The 14,798-nt window shown below is 43.0% G+C and overlaps 1 protein-coding gene across 2 annotated transcripts; it reads left to right on the top strand.

Annotated features, from left to right (window-relative positions):
* Positions 1 to 34: 34 nt before the first annotated feature.
* LOC118372682 (exportin-2-like) lies at positions 35 to 14,412 on the top strand. Of its 2 annotated transcripts, none has more exons than XM_035758639.2 (25): positions 35 to 414; positions 1,451 to 1,541; positions 1,686 to 1,828; positions 1,945 to 2,046; positions 2,253 to 2,398; positions 2,505 to 2,595; positions 2,758 to 2,865; positions 2,985 to 3,077; positions 3,163 to 3,330; positions 3,423 to 3,552; positions 3,677 to 3,742; positions 3,820 to 4,022; positions 4,130 to 4,214; positions 4,326 to 4,387; positions 4,490 to 4,626; positions 4,703 to 4,806; positions 5,084 to 5,181; positions 5,286 to 5,436; positions 11,504 to 11,712; positions 11,854 to 11,951; positions 12,057 to 12,142; positions 12,339 to 12,420; positions 12,676 to 12,822; positions 12,902 to 13,133; positions 13,568 to 14,412. In XM_035758639.2, exons 2-25 carry the CDS (start codon positions 1,457 to 1,459, stop codon positions 13,655 to 13,657), a joined length of 2,916 nt encoding a protein of 971 aa, XP_035614532.1. In that variant the 5' UTR covers positions 35 to 414; positions 1,451 to 1,456; the 3' UTR covers positions 13,658 to 14,412. The 2 variants fall into 2 exon arrangements, with proteins under 2 accessions (XP_035614532.1, XP_035614533.1); XM_035758640.2 differs by lacking the exon at positions 35 to 414 and adding an exon at positions 1,159 to 1,316.
* The last annotated feature ends 386 nt before the right edge of the window (positions 14,413 to 14,798 follow it).

Here is a 14,798-nt window from a genome sequence, read left to right as displayed (position 1 = left end):
GCAGCCTTGCAGTCTTCCATAACCTGACTATGAGGGTCAAAACCGTAATGTATCTTTGGTAAATTGTCACTGCTCTACAAATGATGAGTAGGCTAGTTATTTATGATGGAAGGTGATTTGTAGATCAGGCAGTAGGCACGATGAACAATCCCAATGACTAGGTGAACATACTTGATCAATCAATAATTTTGATCAATTCATTAGTCCATATTGTATATACAATCTCGTCCGAACACTCGCCCATGCCCATCCCTTCTTTTCAAGTGCGCAGGGGCTTGTCCAGCGTGGTTTTTCAAACTTGTTTGCGCACGCCCAGTGCACAGACCGCCCAGTGGTTTAAGATTTTTGAAAGCCATTTCGTCCGGCAGCAGCGAATAACAGCACAGACGCCGGCTGAGACAAAAGCAAGAGAAGGTATGAGAGCTCTTTGTAATCTCATCGCTCTATCAAATTACACATATGCATGTACATTGTTGGCTAGTTTGTAGAGATAAACTGCGGTAGCCATTTCTAATTTTCCCATCGTGGATAATTTAGCTTGGTAAATTAAGTAACTAGCATTAGCAAGCTAGGTAAATGGCTAGCTAGTTACTTGCAGAATATTCATTCACAGATAGTACTATACCACGAGGTCACTACAGAATAGGGCGTTTTTTTAACAGGAAATTATTTCAGAACTAGCTAACGTTAGCTAATTCGCCCAAGTGTAACACGCGCATCAGATATTAGCGCGCAAGAAGACGTTCTAAGTTAGGCATGGCTGTCATTTAGGCTATTTTTGCTAGTACTGCTGGCCTACCAGACAGTCATGGCTAGTTTAGCCTGTTATTTAGTTACCTAAGTAACTTAGCTAGCTAACATGCTCATTCATTCGGTAGCTACGTTTTATATTCTTGAAACTAGTGTTGGATATTTTTTATCCTACAGTTCTAAACTAGTGAAACGTAAATATTGTTGAAGTGCTAAAATTGCTAGCGAGTGAGTAACTGCAGCCTCCATGTCCCGCCCCAAATTTACTGTGATTGGATAAAGTTTCTGACCTCTGGAAAATAACGAATTCCATTGGAGCACAAAGATGATGCAAGGCAAACTTGCTTGACTTAGTCAAATTGATTGGCTGAATACAACTATCTATGCCTTCAGGTGTCGTCGTCGTGCGGTGAAATGTTAGTGAGTAGGTGTGAAGTTACTGCGCATGATTAGAAAGTGGGTAGCTGGAGACGCCATTGAATGACAATAAACCTCTATCGTTTTGTTTGTCTAACTTGTAGTTAAGACAATCATTCACACCTACACTGTTGGAGCTCGGCAGTTAGGTATTTCCCTGTACACTGCAACTAAATCTGCGACCCTGTGAAAGTGACTAAATAAAAAGTTGTTATTTATCAGCTAATAGTCATCTAGTTGAGACCATCACTATGTCTAATGTAATGACTGGCTTTCTTTCTAGGGCACCATGGAGCTGAATGATGGAAACCTTCAGACACTCACAGAATTTATGCGCAAAACTCTGGACCCGGATCAATCAGTCAGGCGTCCAGGTATGGGAGCTCAGAGTAGAATGCATGTTCATTTAAAACACCCATGCACTGATCAGTCATGGTATGAACATGCATACTTTGGGCATTATGTACAATTTCCTGTTTGCTTGACTGGAATATTCTTATTTCCCTATTTTCTTCCAGCTGAAAAGTTTCTTGAGTCAGTTGAAGGGAACCAGAACTACCCAATATTGCTGCTTACATTATTGGAGAAATCTCAAGACAACGTGATCCGGGTGTGTGCAGCGGTCACCTTTAAAAACTACATCAAGAGAAACTGGCGCATAGTAAGTTAGTGGTTGCCTGAATATTGGAACAAATCAAAGTGTTATGAGTTGTGCAAGTATTGTTGGCCCAACGTTGGCATGACAAGTCCTACTTTGTATCCTAATATCGCTTTCAGATTGAAGATGAACCAAACAAAATCTCAGATCCCGACCGAACCACTATCAAGGCCAACATTGTACATTTGATGTTGAGCAGCCCTGAACAGATTCAGAAACAGGTATGTCTGCACAAGAGGCAAGACCTGTTACCTGTCAATCTATTGTACATAGTCAGTGAGCTGGTGCTGGTTTGAATTACTTTAATCAGAGGTTCTTGGAATCCATCTACATGAGTTCACAATCCTTTAGGATATTCCTTTACGCAATAAAAAGGGCCATTTCCATATGTATTAGTTTTACTCTAGTGTTTACTGTTCTTCTACAGTTGAGTGATGCCATCAGCATCATCGGCAGAGAGGACTTCCCTATGAAGTGGCCGGACCTCTTGACAGAGATGGTGACCCGCTTCCAGAGCGGAGACTTCCACATCATTAACGGAGTGCTCCGGACCGCACACTCACTTTTCAAGAGGTTAATCACCATGGGCATGAACGTGGTCCTCTAATGATAGGTGTAATAGTGAATTGTGTCATTGGTTAGTTTTTAAAGATGTTTACACTGATCTTCTGTTTTCCAGGTATCGTCACGAGTTTAAGTCGAATGAGCTGTGGCTGGAGATTAAACTGGTGTTGGACACGTTTGCGAGTCCACTGACTGAACTCTTCAAGGTTGTTTACAGAGTTAATCAACCCTAACAATTTAAATGTATTTCAAGTAAAAACAACAGTTCATGAAATTGGTACTGTCCATCGCCTGATTTTAGTTTGTAGGAACTAAATTATTCAGACATGGGAAGTCATTGTCTGTTATTCATGTATATTGTTTCTCAGGCCACCATTGAGCTGTGTCAGACCCATGCGACGGACATCAACGCTTTGAAGATCCTCTTCTCGTCCCTTACTCTGATTTCAAAACTCTTCTACAGTCTCAACTTCCAGGTGTGTCTCTTATCTGCTTTATGACCACAAGGACATGCTGCATGTTGCTGAATTGTCATGTGCTTCTTTTCACTGGAGTAAAAGTAATCTCATCCTTCCAACTTTCACTGCCTTCACAGGACCTTCCTGAGTTTTTTGAGGACAACATGGAGACCTGGATGTCTAATTTCCATAACTTGTTGACCTTGGATAACAAGCTACTACAAACAGATGTGAGTGGACTTTCACTTGTAAAATGTTCAAGTTACTACATCAGTTGATTCAATCTTTGATAACCTTGTCTTTTTCACCCAACAGGATGAAGAGGAGGCAGGTCTTCTGGAGCTGCTCAAATCTCAGATCTGTGACAACGCTGCTCTTTACGCCCAGAAGTACGATGAAGAGTTCCAGCCTTACCTGCCTCGCTTTGTCACTGCTATCTGGAACCTGCTGGTTTCCGCAGGCCAGGAGGTCAAGTACGACCTGGTGAGGCTGCTGATGACACATTCATGTACCTTATCAATAGATCATGTGGACCGCCTGCTAATACATTTGCTCCTTTTTGTTTTGTGATATAGCTTGTGAGCAATGCTATTCAGTTCCTGGCATCTGTGTGTGAAAGGCCCCACTACAAGCATCTGTTTGAGGACCAGAACACACTCACCAGTATCTGTGAGAAGGTCATTGTGCCCAACATGGAGTTCAGAAGTGAGTTGAGACTGAAATGGTGTCTTGGGCATGAATGGGTATTTAATACGTGGCATTGTACTTTAATGGCAGATATCTGCATAATGGTCTCTGGTACAGATGCATAGATTTCTTTGGTTTCCAGGTGCTGATGAGGAGGCCTTTGAGGATAACTCTGAAGAATATATCCGAAGAGATCTTGAAGGATCAGGTAATAACCCAAAAATGAGCTGGATTATTGTTTAAGCATACGGTTGTTGACCCCTCTGTTCTGTCTCCTCCCTACAGACATAGACACTCGGCGCAGGGCTGCCTGTGACTTAGTGAGAGGTCTGTGTAAGTTCTTTGAGGGCCCGGTCACAGCCATCTTCTCTGGCTATGTGAACTCCATGCTGGGGGAGTATGCCAAGAACCCAGTGGTGAACTGGAAGCACAAAGATGCTGCCATCTACCTGGTCACATCTTTGGCCTCTAAAGCTCAGACAGCGAAGGTATGGTTATACTTCCTTTTGTATTTGGGTGTGTTTGTGTAACATTGCTGGATTATAAACATGATTTCAGTAGACATTGAGTAATGTAAAATGTGTATCTTTTTAAGCATGGTATCACCCAGGCTAACGAGTTGGTGAACCTCACAGAATTCTTTGTGAACCACATTCTCACAGACCTCAATTCCCAAAACGGTACATATAAAGTTGAACTGATAAACAAATGATTAATGAATTCATTGTCACAGCTGTGGATTGCTTTATCTGCACTTTTATCAAACATGTTTTTACTCTGTTCTATTCTAGTCAATGAGTTTCCAGTGTTGAAGGCTGATGCCATGAAATACGTCATGATCTTCAGGAGTCAGGTTTGTTTTTGTTTTTTCTCCTCTGAAAATTCACTGGTTGAAATCAACACTTTGAGGGGCCTGTGAATATCCAGTCCTCCTCTGTACCCTCTTGTATTCCAGTTGCCCAAAGAGCAGCTGCTGCAGGCTGTCCCTCTGCTGGTGGCCCACCTACAGGCGGAGAGCACAGTGGAGCACACCTACGCTGCCCACGCCCTGGAGAGACTCTTTACCATGAGGGGCCCCAACAACTCCACACTGTGAGTAGTTACCCAGCTACGTTAAGTCTATAGTTGATTATCTTAATCTTATCCAACACTACACAATGTGTTTCAGTATCACGCCTACAGAGATGGCCCCCTTCACGGAACAGCTGCTCAACAACCTGTTCAAAGCCCTGGCTCTGCCTGGCTCATCAGAGAACGAATATATCATGAAAGGTACGGGAGTTTGAGGGTTAACTGCTCTGCTAATAACTTAAATATTTTTTATGATATGTCTAACTATCCTTTTGCGGCTAGGATGATTATCTATCCTAGGATAACTATCCTTTTGTGGTGACATGAGGTTGCGGACAACCTCATGTTACTACTTAAGCTTTTGTGGGCAATGGTTTAAAAAAATATGTATATGTATGTATACGTGTGTGTGTATATATATATTTTAGAGTATGCAATCCTTGTTTTCTACCCTGACATCTCCTTCATTCTCTTCCAGCCATCATGCGCAGCTTTTCCCTCCTGCAGGAGACCATTGTTCCTTACATCCCCACACTGATTGGCCAGCTCACTCACAAGCTCCTCCTAGTTAGCAAGGTAGGTCACACCCTTGTCTGTGCGGTAGATGCATACACACATGAGCTGACTTACATTGTGTCCAAGTGGCAGCTATATATACCGGTATCGTGTGTTTCTTTCAGAACCCCAGCAAGCCTCACTTTAATCACTACCTGTTTGAGTCCCTGTGCCTGTCTATCCGGATCACCTGCAAGGCCAACCCTACCACTGTGGGCAGCTTTGAGGAGGCCCTCTTCCCAGTCTTCACTGAGATCCTACAGAATGACGTACAGGGTATGTGGCTTTACCCTAGAAAGCAGGTTACAGCAGTCCATGTTAAGCATAAGATTGCTCATCTTAGGACAGGCTTACGAAAGTGAGTGGAAGGTAAATTCTTTTTATTTATTGGGATCCCCATTAGCCGATGACAATGGCGATAGCTAGTCTTATTGGGGTTCGACACATAACAAAAAAATATTTTTAAAAATGTACATTTAAAAACATTAACGTGTGTGCATCGATCAGTTACACATCTCAGTACATTCACACAAGTAGGTCACATTTGGGTGAGGTGTTGTGCCTTGGGGTGTTGCTTTATTTGTTTTTTCAATCCAGGTTTGGTAATTAAGTCTTTCTTTGCAGCACTTGACCATATGACTGGACAATAATCAAGATAAGATAAAACTAGAGCCTGCAGGACTTTGTGGAGTGTGGTGTCAAAAAAGCAGAGCGTCTCTATTACAGACATACCTCTCCCCAACTTTTAAAACCATTGAATCTATATGTTTTGACCGTGACAGTTTACAATCTAAGGTAACACCAAGTCATTTTGTCTTAACATTTTGTTCAACAGCCATACCATTCATTACCAGATACAGCTGAGGTCTAGAACTTAGGGAATGATTTGTACCAAATACAATGCTCTTAGTTTTAGATGTTCAGGACCAGCTTATTACTGGCCACTCATTTGAAAACACACTGCAACTCTGAGGGTTTGTGACTTCATTAGCTATGGTCATCAGAATACATGAACACGCATGCCTTCTTTTAATGCCAGCCGCAGGTCATTGGTAAAAAAAATAGGAAAGAGTACAGGGTCTAGAGAACTGCCCTACGGTACACCACACTTTACATGTTTCACATAGGAGAAGCTTCAGTGAAATAAAACCCTCAGTTCTTTCGATTGCCATATTGTGGTTTCAGAGCAGTGGTTGAAAAGCCATAACGCATACCTTTTCTCTACCTTTTATGGTCAATAATATCAAAGGCTGCATTGAAATTTAACCGTACAGCTATCAATTTCTTTCAACCAGTCATTTGTCAGTGCAGTACATGTTGAGTGCCCTTCTCTATAAGCATGCTCAAAGCCAGTTAGTTTGTTTGCAGAGAAATAGCATTGTATTTGGTCAAACTACTTTTTTTTTTTTTCTACAGTTTGCTAAGAGCTGGCAGGTCTGCTCTTAGAACCAGGTAAGGCCGCTTTGCCCCTCTTGGTTAGCTAAATTATTTTGGCTTCCCTCCAAGCCTGAGGACAAACACTTTCCTCTAGGCTCAGATTAAAAAATATGACAGAGGAGTGGCTGCCGTCAGCTACCGTCCTCGGTACCACCTCTCCCACACTACATTGACAAAATTGGACATTACAATGCTTTTCTTTAAATAAATAAAAATGCATTGAATTTGTCTTTCAGCCCATAATTTAAAGTCGCCCCCCCCCCCCCAATCATTCTTTATACCATTGATCTTGGCTATAATAGTTTCTTTTTGCTGCTTTTAGTCAAATAATTTCAATGTGCAGTGAGATGTGTAGTCAGAATTATCCACTTTTGCCACATCTCTTTCAAAGTTCAAAATGCACTTGCACATCTCAGTAATCTAATTTGCAGGTGCATGGCAACAGTTGAACAAGATGAAGGAAAAAGGAAACCACACACTACTCTTGATAGTATCACTGATATTTAATAAGCTTATGTATCGGCCTTCGTCAGAGCTTCTGTGGATTTCTTTAAATGTGTTCCCTTATGTAGACCTAGCCCCTCCCACATCCGTTCTACACATTTGAATGGGGTTGAAGGCAAAGGGGAAAACAAATGAGTTCTCCCAAATATATCAATATGCATTTCATAAATATTCTGAAAGTGTATAAATAAGACGTATGAAACACGTCTGTAAAATCACAATGAGGACATGGCAAGTTTATATTTGTCGTTGGGTACATCATATGAAGAAAAACACCATCTCAACCTGAATCTGAATATCTTTGTTGCAAATGTGCCATACGTCCATGCTTGTACATTTTGTCGAAATTACACAAACCTAAAACACAAGGCAACTATCCAGGCAGACCAGTGGTTGTAGGAATAGGCTCAATGCTAGAGCCATTGTTGAACTTTGTAGACTCTTTTATTAAAAGTCATGTGCAATCAAGGCCATCATATGTAAAAGACTCTGCTCTATAGACTTCATAAACAAGATCTCACCAATAACGGGTTTAAAAGAAGACTGTACTTTGGTCACATTAGATGTCGAGTCTCTATACCAGCATTCCCTGTGTGGGGGGGCTGGCAGCACTAGCACACTATTTGGGAGATACTAATGAATATCTACCAACAAACTTGATTTTAGAGCTGAATATGTTTTGACGTATAACTATTTTAGGTTTGATGGTGAATACTACCTCTAAGCGAATGGAACATCGATGGGCTCCACATTCGCTCCGAGTTATGCTAACCTTTGTGGGTCTTTTTGAAGAATGTTTTAACAATGACAATCTATTTTTTTAACAAAGTCCTGAAGTGTTATCGATATCGACTTTTTTTGCATATGGGAAGGAACTGAAACGGCTGTCAGATTGACATTGACCTTAATCTCAAATTCACGTTTGAACGTGACACTCAACATGTACATTACCTCTATGTGGATTGAGAAATCAAATGGAACCCTGTTTACAACTTTGTATAGAAAAGAAAGACACAAATACTCTATTACAAGGGGACAGCTTCCACCCTGAGCCATTAAAAAGGGGACTTCCAAGAAGCCAATTTCAGACTGCGCCGTATGTGCCCCTCCACAGAGGATTATCTAGGAAAAGCAGCGGAGATTAGGTTTCTAAGAGGCTATGAGCCACAATGTGTGGATGAAGCTCTTAATTTGGCATTGGAAAAAACACGAGAAACTGTTAAAAAAAAAGACCCGCTAAATAACTCCGTAATGTTCACAACTACATGTAAAAGTGGGAGGTGTGGTCAACAAACACTGGCATATTTTTATCATCGGACACAGCTTTGCCGGCTGAATTTCAAAATCCACCACTTGTGTATAGGGGAGATCGCAATTTACGCGATAAATTAGTTCATGCCAACTGCCAGCCACAAAAGAGTATCAGCCAAGCCCTTTTACGCCCTCTACAAAATGGTAGCTATAAATGCAGAGGATGCGCACAGTGCAACAATATGATGAAGTGTGAATATTTCTGCCACCCACACACAGGAAAACGGTTCCAAATAAATGACATTATTACGCGTTCCACCTATGTTATTTACATTATTAAATGTCCATGTGGGCTCTGCTATGTCGGTAAAACCTTGAATTAGTGAGCACAAAAGTTCAATCAGGAGAAACTACAGGGATTATCCAGTCGCAGTACATTTCAATGACCTGAAGCATCATATTTCTACTTTTTTTTTTAGATTTGTGGCATAGAAAGTTAAGATTTCAGACTGGGTAGGTGATATCAATAATACTGAGTAGAAGGGAATGTTTTGGGATTTTCACCGTCCAGACAATTTCCTAAAGGACTGAATGATGAAATGCATGTATGTTATGAATTTGAACATGAAATAAGTGCCTATTTAAGATTTCTCTGTTTTTCGTATGATGTACCCAATGATTAATGTAAAGTTCTGACAATGCAGTAATAACCAACGAGTAATCTAAATTAACAATTCCACAACTACTACCTTATACACACACAAGTGTAAAGGAATGAAGAATATCTACATAGTTATATGAATGAGTGATGGTACAGAACGGCATAGATAAGATGCAGTAGATGGTATAGAGTACAGTATATACATATGAGATGGGGTATGTAAACATTAAGTGGCATTGTTTAAAGTGGTTTGTGATACAATTTTTTACATGTATAGCAGCAGCCACTCAATGTTTGGCCTTCCTGTGACATCGGGTGGTGTAGGTGTCCTGGAGGGCAGATCGTTTTCCCCTGGTGATGTGTTGTGCAGACCTCACTACCCTCTGGAGAGCCTTACGGTTGTGGGCGGAGTAGTTGCCGTACCAGGCGGTGATACAGCCTGACAGGATGCTCTCGATTGTGCATCTGTAAATTTGTGAGTGCTTTTGGTGACAAGACAAATTTCTTCAGCCTCCTGAAGTTGAAGAGGCGCTGCCTTCACCACACTGTGTGGGTGGACCAATTCAGTTTGTCTGTGATGTGTACGCCGAGGAACTTCACTTACTACCATCTCCACTACTGTCCCGTCGATGTGGATAGGGGGGTGCTCTGCTGATCATCTCCCTTGTTTTGTTGACGTTGAGTGTATTTTCCTGACACCACACTGAGGGCCCTCACCTCCCTGTAGGCCATCTCAACATTGTTGGTAATCAAGCCTACCACTAGTGTCGTCTGCAAACTTGATGATTGAGTTGGAGGCGTGCATGGCCACGCAGTCGTGGGTGAACAGGGAGTACAGGATAAGGCTCAGAACGCACCCTTGTGGGGCCCCAGTGTTGAGGATGAGGGGTGGAGATGTTACCTACCCTCACCACCTGGGGGAGGCCCGTCAGAAAGTCCAGTACCCAGTTGCACAGGGCGGGGTCGAGACCCAAGGTCTTGAGCTTGATGATGAGTTTGGAGGGTGTTATGGTGTTAAATACTGACTACAACTCAATGAACAGCATTCCCATAGGTATTCCTCTTGTCCAGATGGGACAGGGCAGTGTGGTTGCGTTTGTGTCGTCTGTGGATCTATTGGGGTGGTAAGCAAATTTGAGTGGGTCTAGGGTGGAGGTGATATGGTCCTTAACCAGTCTCTCAAAGCACTTTATGATGACAGAAGTGAGTGCTACGGGGTGGGAGTTGTTTAGCTCTGTTACCTTAGTTTTCTTGGGAACAGGAACAATGGTGGCCCTCTTGACGCATGTGGGAACAGCAGACTGGGATAAGGATTGATTGAATATGTCAGTAAACACACCAGCCAGCTGGTCTGCGCATGCTCTGAGGACGCGGCCAGGGATGCCGTCTGGGCCTGTCATCTGGCGAGGGTTAACACGTTTAAATGTTTTACTCCCGTCGGCTGCAGTGAAGGAGAGTCCACAGGTTTTTGGTAGCGGGCCGTGTCAGTGGCACTGTACTGTCCTCAAAGCGAGCAAAGAAGTTGAGTCTCTGGGAGCAAGACATCCTGGTCTGCGACGGGGCTGGTTTTCTTTTTGTAATCCATGAATGACTGTAGGCCCTGCCACATACCTCTCTCTACTGACGCTTAGCTTGTTTGATTGCCTTGCGGGGGGAATAGGTACACTGTTTGTCTTATGTCATGTTTCCGGTCACCTTGCCCAGGTTAAAAGCAGTGGTTCGCGCTTTCAGTTTCTGTTTTGGGAATGTAATAATAGTTGCTGTGGGTACGTCATCGCCAATGAACTCACTCACTGAATCGGTGTATTCGTCTATGTTTGACGCAATGCGAAACCTATACCAATCCACGTCATTGACGCTATCTTGAAGCGTGTTATCAGATTGGTTGAACAGACCTGAGCGCAGGAGCTTCCTGTTTTAGTTTGTCTGTAGGCTGGAAGCAAAAAAATGGAGTCGTAGTCAGCTTTTCCGAAAGGGGGGCGTGGGAGGGCCTTATATGCGTCGCTAAAGTTAGATTGACAAGGATCTAGGGTGGCCATCTCTGTCGGCGCTGGAAATGGGTACATATACACTATCAAGCATTTCACTTGGTGGCCTATAGTAACACCACAAAAGGAAAATACTTTAGATGTGCCAGGTGAACCTGCAACCACAACACTGCAATAACACTTGACATAAGATAATATCTAAGCGTTACAGGATCAGGTAGTATCACTGGACACAGTGGTCCCAGCTATTGATGCCAACTGTATTTCGGTATCCTAACTAAAAAAGGTAGCTAGCTAGTAACAACTTTTTCAATGGACTTTCCAAAACAACAAACCAAGCTCTCCCTCGTTCAACAGGAAGTGGGGTGCTACCAGGTTAAAATGAGCGTTGACATCACCACATCTGAAGGGTTTGTGGAGCCATCCTTTGAACTGCATGTATGCAAGCTTGACAAACTACACATTGACCTTCTTACATCAACTTTCCCCCCTTCTGTTGCAGAGTTTGTGCCCTACGTGTTCCAGGTGATGTCTCTGCTTCTGGAGATCCACACCAGCTCCATCCCTAACTCCTACATGGCCCTGTTCCCCCACCTGCTGCAGCCCGTGCTTTGGGAACGCACTGGCAACATCCCCCCTCTGGTGCGCCTGCTTCAGGCCTACCTGGAGAAGGGGGCTGCCACCATAGCCAGCTCTGCTGCTGACAAAATAGTGAGTAACATCTGGGGGCATGTTGGTGGTAATAGGACTCTTACTGTACATAATATTCTGTAACCTACCTGTCTTAGTTGAACTGAGGTGTGCAATTGGTTAGTTGTGATAATCTGCCGTTAAACTGCTCTCCCTGTACAGCCTGGTCTGCTAGGAGTCTTCCAGAAGCTTATAGCCTCCAAGGCCAATGACCACCAAGGTTTCTACCTGATGAACAGCATCATAGAGCACATGCCCACGTGAGTCGACCACCTCCACCTGTCTATCTGATAACTAAATGAAGGACTTTGTATGTAATTTTTAGGGTGGCTGTATCATGAGTTGTCTTGCTCTTTCTTTCTCAGGGAGTCCATTGTTCAGTACAGGAAACAGATCTTTATTCTCCTCTTCCAGAGACTGCAGAGCTCCAAAACGACCAAGTTCATCAAGAGTGAGTACAGCTTAAAACTAATGTTCACATTGTTTTATTTTGAAGTACAATTGAAACTGCACACACATCCTCTTGGTCTTTGTCATGCTCGCATAACAACAGTGTCTGGTTGTATTAACCTAGTTTCAAAACGTACATAGTGTGGCTCTGATCTCTCCTCAATGCTGCACATTTTCAAAGGTCCTCTTCTCCATAGGTTTCATGGTTTTTATCAATCTGTATGGTGTCAAGTATGGAGCCATTGCTCTGCAGGAGATCTTTGACAGCATACAGCCAAAGTAAGTCTCTTGTCAGATGAAATGAGACTGACATGTTTGATGTGTTTTCCATCATTGATATGTTCATTAGTGTAGCCTTAAAGCTAAGTGTGCAGATCTGCTCGCTGAACACAAACCAGTCAGTTCTCCCTTTTGCTTTTAAAGGCCAACCATGTCATATGTGAAAGGATAAGCCTGGAAGTTTAATCATAGTCCGTAATTATTCTGATAGTCATGTGCAAAGGTATTCTCAGTACTGGGTCTTCTCTCTTGTAGGATGTTTGGCATGGTGCTGGAGAAGATAGTCATTCCAGAAGTGCAGAAGGTGTCTGGCCCAGTGGAGAAGAAGATCTGTGCCGTGGGCATCATCAAGATCCTCACTGAGTGCCCGGCAATGATGGACACAGAGTACACCAAACTCTGGTGAGAAACGGTCCTGAAGTATTATCACACTTCAGTGTTTCTAGTAAATTAATGGTCTGCTAAATTGTTTATTCTTTAGGACCCCCCTGCTCCAGGCCCTGATTGGTCTGTTTGAGCTGCCAGAGGATGACAGCATCCCTGACGACGAGCACTTCATTGACATTGAGGACACAGCCAGTTACCAGACGGCTTTCTCCCAGCTGGCCTTTGCTGGGAAGAAGGAGCACGACCCCATCGGCGACGCTGTCAGCAACCCCAAGATCCTGCTAGCGCAGTCCCTCCACAAGCTATCCACTGCCTGTCCTGGGCGGGTAAGGTTATATATTGAAATGCATGAATACTATGGGCTATGTTTAGAGGCATTGGGGCTCTTGGCTAAATCACTCCTTATAGCAGGGACATCTATACAGCAAGACTACAAGAGATTGCACAGCCACCTTGCGTTCCAATCTTCTACTCGCTTCTTACGAGTCAGACGTTCAGTTTTAAGCAGAGTTTAAAACAAAATGGTGTAGAAGTTAAACCACCTGTGGTTAGTGTCTGCTCTGGGATTGGAAGGTGTGGGGTTTGATACCCAGTCAAGTCATATCAAATGCTACAAAAATGAAGGATATGTTTTGGAGGTGAGTCATATCGATTCGAACCCATGCTTGCAAATAGTTGATTATTTTGTGTAGTGTATATAGATGCTTACATTTTAGTAGTTGACAGATGAGTGACTCTCTCCTCTTCTTCCCAATGGCAGGTCCTCTCTATGTTGAGCACCAGCCTGAATGCTGAGGCCCTCCAGTACCTGCAGGGTTATCTCCTGGCTGCATCTGTGCAGCTCGTGTGAAGACAAGACAGCTTCCGCTCTGATGCGTAATGGAGACCATGACACTGCACAATGACTGGGCACTGTCTGTTGCCCATGGGCAACACCGGGACTGGGACAGACTCACCAGGACTGAGTTGACAGAAGACTGACTGACTTTACTCATGGTGGATACTTGGACAATGGGTCAACATTTTCATTTATGAATTGGGATTTTTATGATTTTAAGTGTTAAAAGAAAATACATTTAATGTTACCTTTAATGAGCGCACCAGAATATATTTTGTATTTTTTGGGGGTGGGGGCTCGGTCCCTAATTGGCTTGCTGTGCGGTTGGCAAGTTGAGCAAGGCTTTTGTCACAAACACTCAGCTTTGTGAATATAATGCTTTGATATGACTGTTTCTGCTTGTTTGTCGATTTGTCATTTCTAACAACGGCCAGTCATTGTTCTAGAATACTGTCAATTCACAAGTATTGGCCCCAAAACATTATGCTTAAAGGGATACTTAGAGATTTTGGCAATGATTTGCTCTATTTCCCCGGAGTTCGATTGAACTAGTGGATACCATTTTTAGGTCTGGTAGGTATGAAGAAATTTAGAGGTAGTTTTGCGAACCAATGCTAACTAACCTTAGATACCCGTAGACTTACTCTGGGGAAGTAGAGCAAGGGCCTCATTTACAAAATCCTGAGGTATCCCTTTAATGTTTTTCTGCATGTAGCTAGTCATAGCATTGTCTTTTTTGATGTGAATAAAGAGGCACTTGTATAAAACCGGTGCTGTGTAGCACTTTCAGTGACAACTCCTGTCGATGTGATTAAGTCCAAACTGCGTTATGAACTGTCTGCTTTAGAGGGATGACAAAGCCTGAATGATTCCCAGTTGAACCAGTTAAATGATTTATGCAAGCAATATGCTTAACTTCATCTTTACTAGAAGCAGCTCACCTACTAGACCTGTGCTGGTTCTGAGGTACTGTCCCAATCTGTCATACTCCCAGTCACTGGTGTCACAGGAACATTCCCACTACTGTCACTCCCAGTCCCTGGTGTCACAGGAACATTCCCACTACTGTCACTCTCCCAGTCCCTGGTGTCACAGGAACATCCCCACTTGTTCTCCATTCTTTTTTCCTGTGTCCAGTAGCAGTATGCCTGTC

The sequence above is a fragment of the Oncorhynchus keta genome, chromosome 21, assembly GCF_023373465.1.
Source record: "Oncorhynchus keta strain PuntledgeMale-10-30-2019 chromosome 21, Oket_V2, whole genome shotgun sequence".
Taxonomy (NCBI): Eukaryota; Metazoa; Chordata; class Actinopteri; order Salmoniformes; family Salmonidae; genus Oncorhynchus; species Oncorhynchus keta.
This window is presented reverse-complemented; position numbering and strand designations above follow the sequence as displayed.

What these genes read in the sequence shown, in the direction of transcription:
- LOC118372682 (XM_035758639.2), top strand. Translation starts at nt 1,457, where the DNA reads ATGGAGCTGAATGATGGAAACCTTCAGACACTCACAGAATTTATGCGC. An exon ending in GCACACTCACTTTTCAAGAG is followed by an intron (nt 2,399 to 2,504) that starts GTTAATCACCAT and finishes TCTGTTTTCCAG; the next exon opens with GTATCGTCACGAGTTTAAGT. An exon ending in CCACTGCCTGTCCTGGGCGG is followed by an intron (nt 13,134 to 13,567) that starts GTAAGGTTATAT and finishes TCCCAATGGCAG; the next exon opens with GTCCTCTCTATGTTGAGCAC.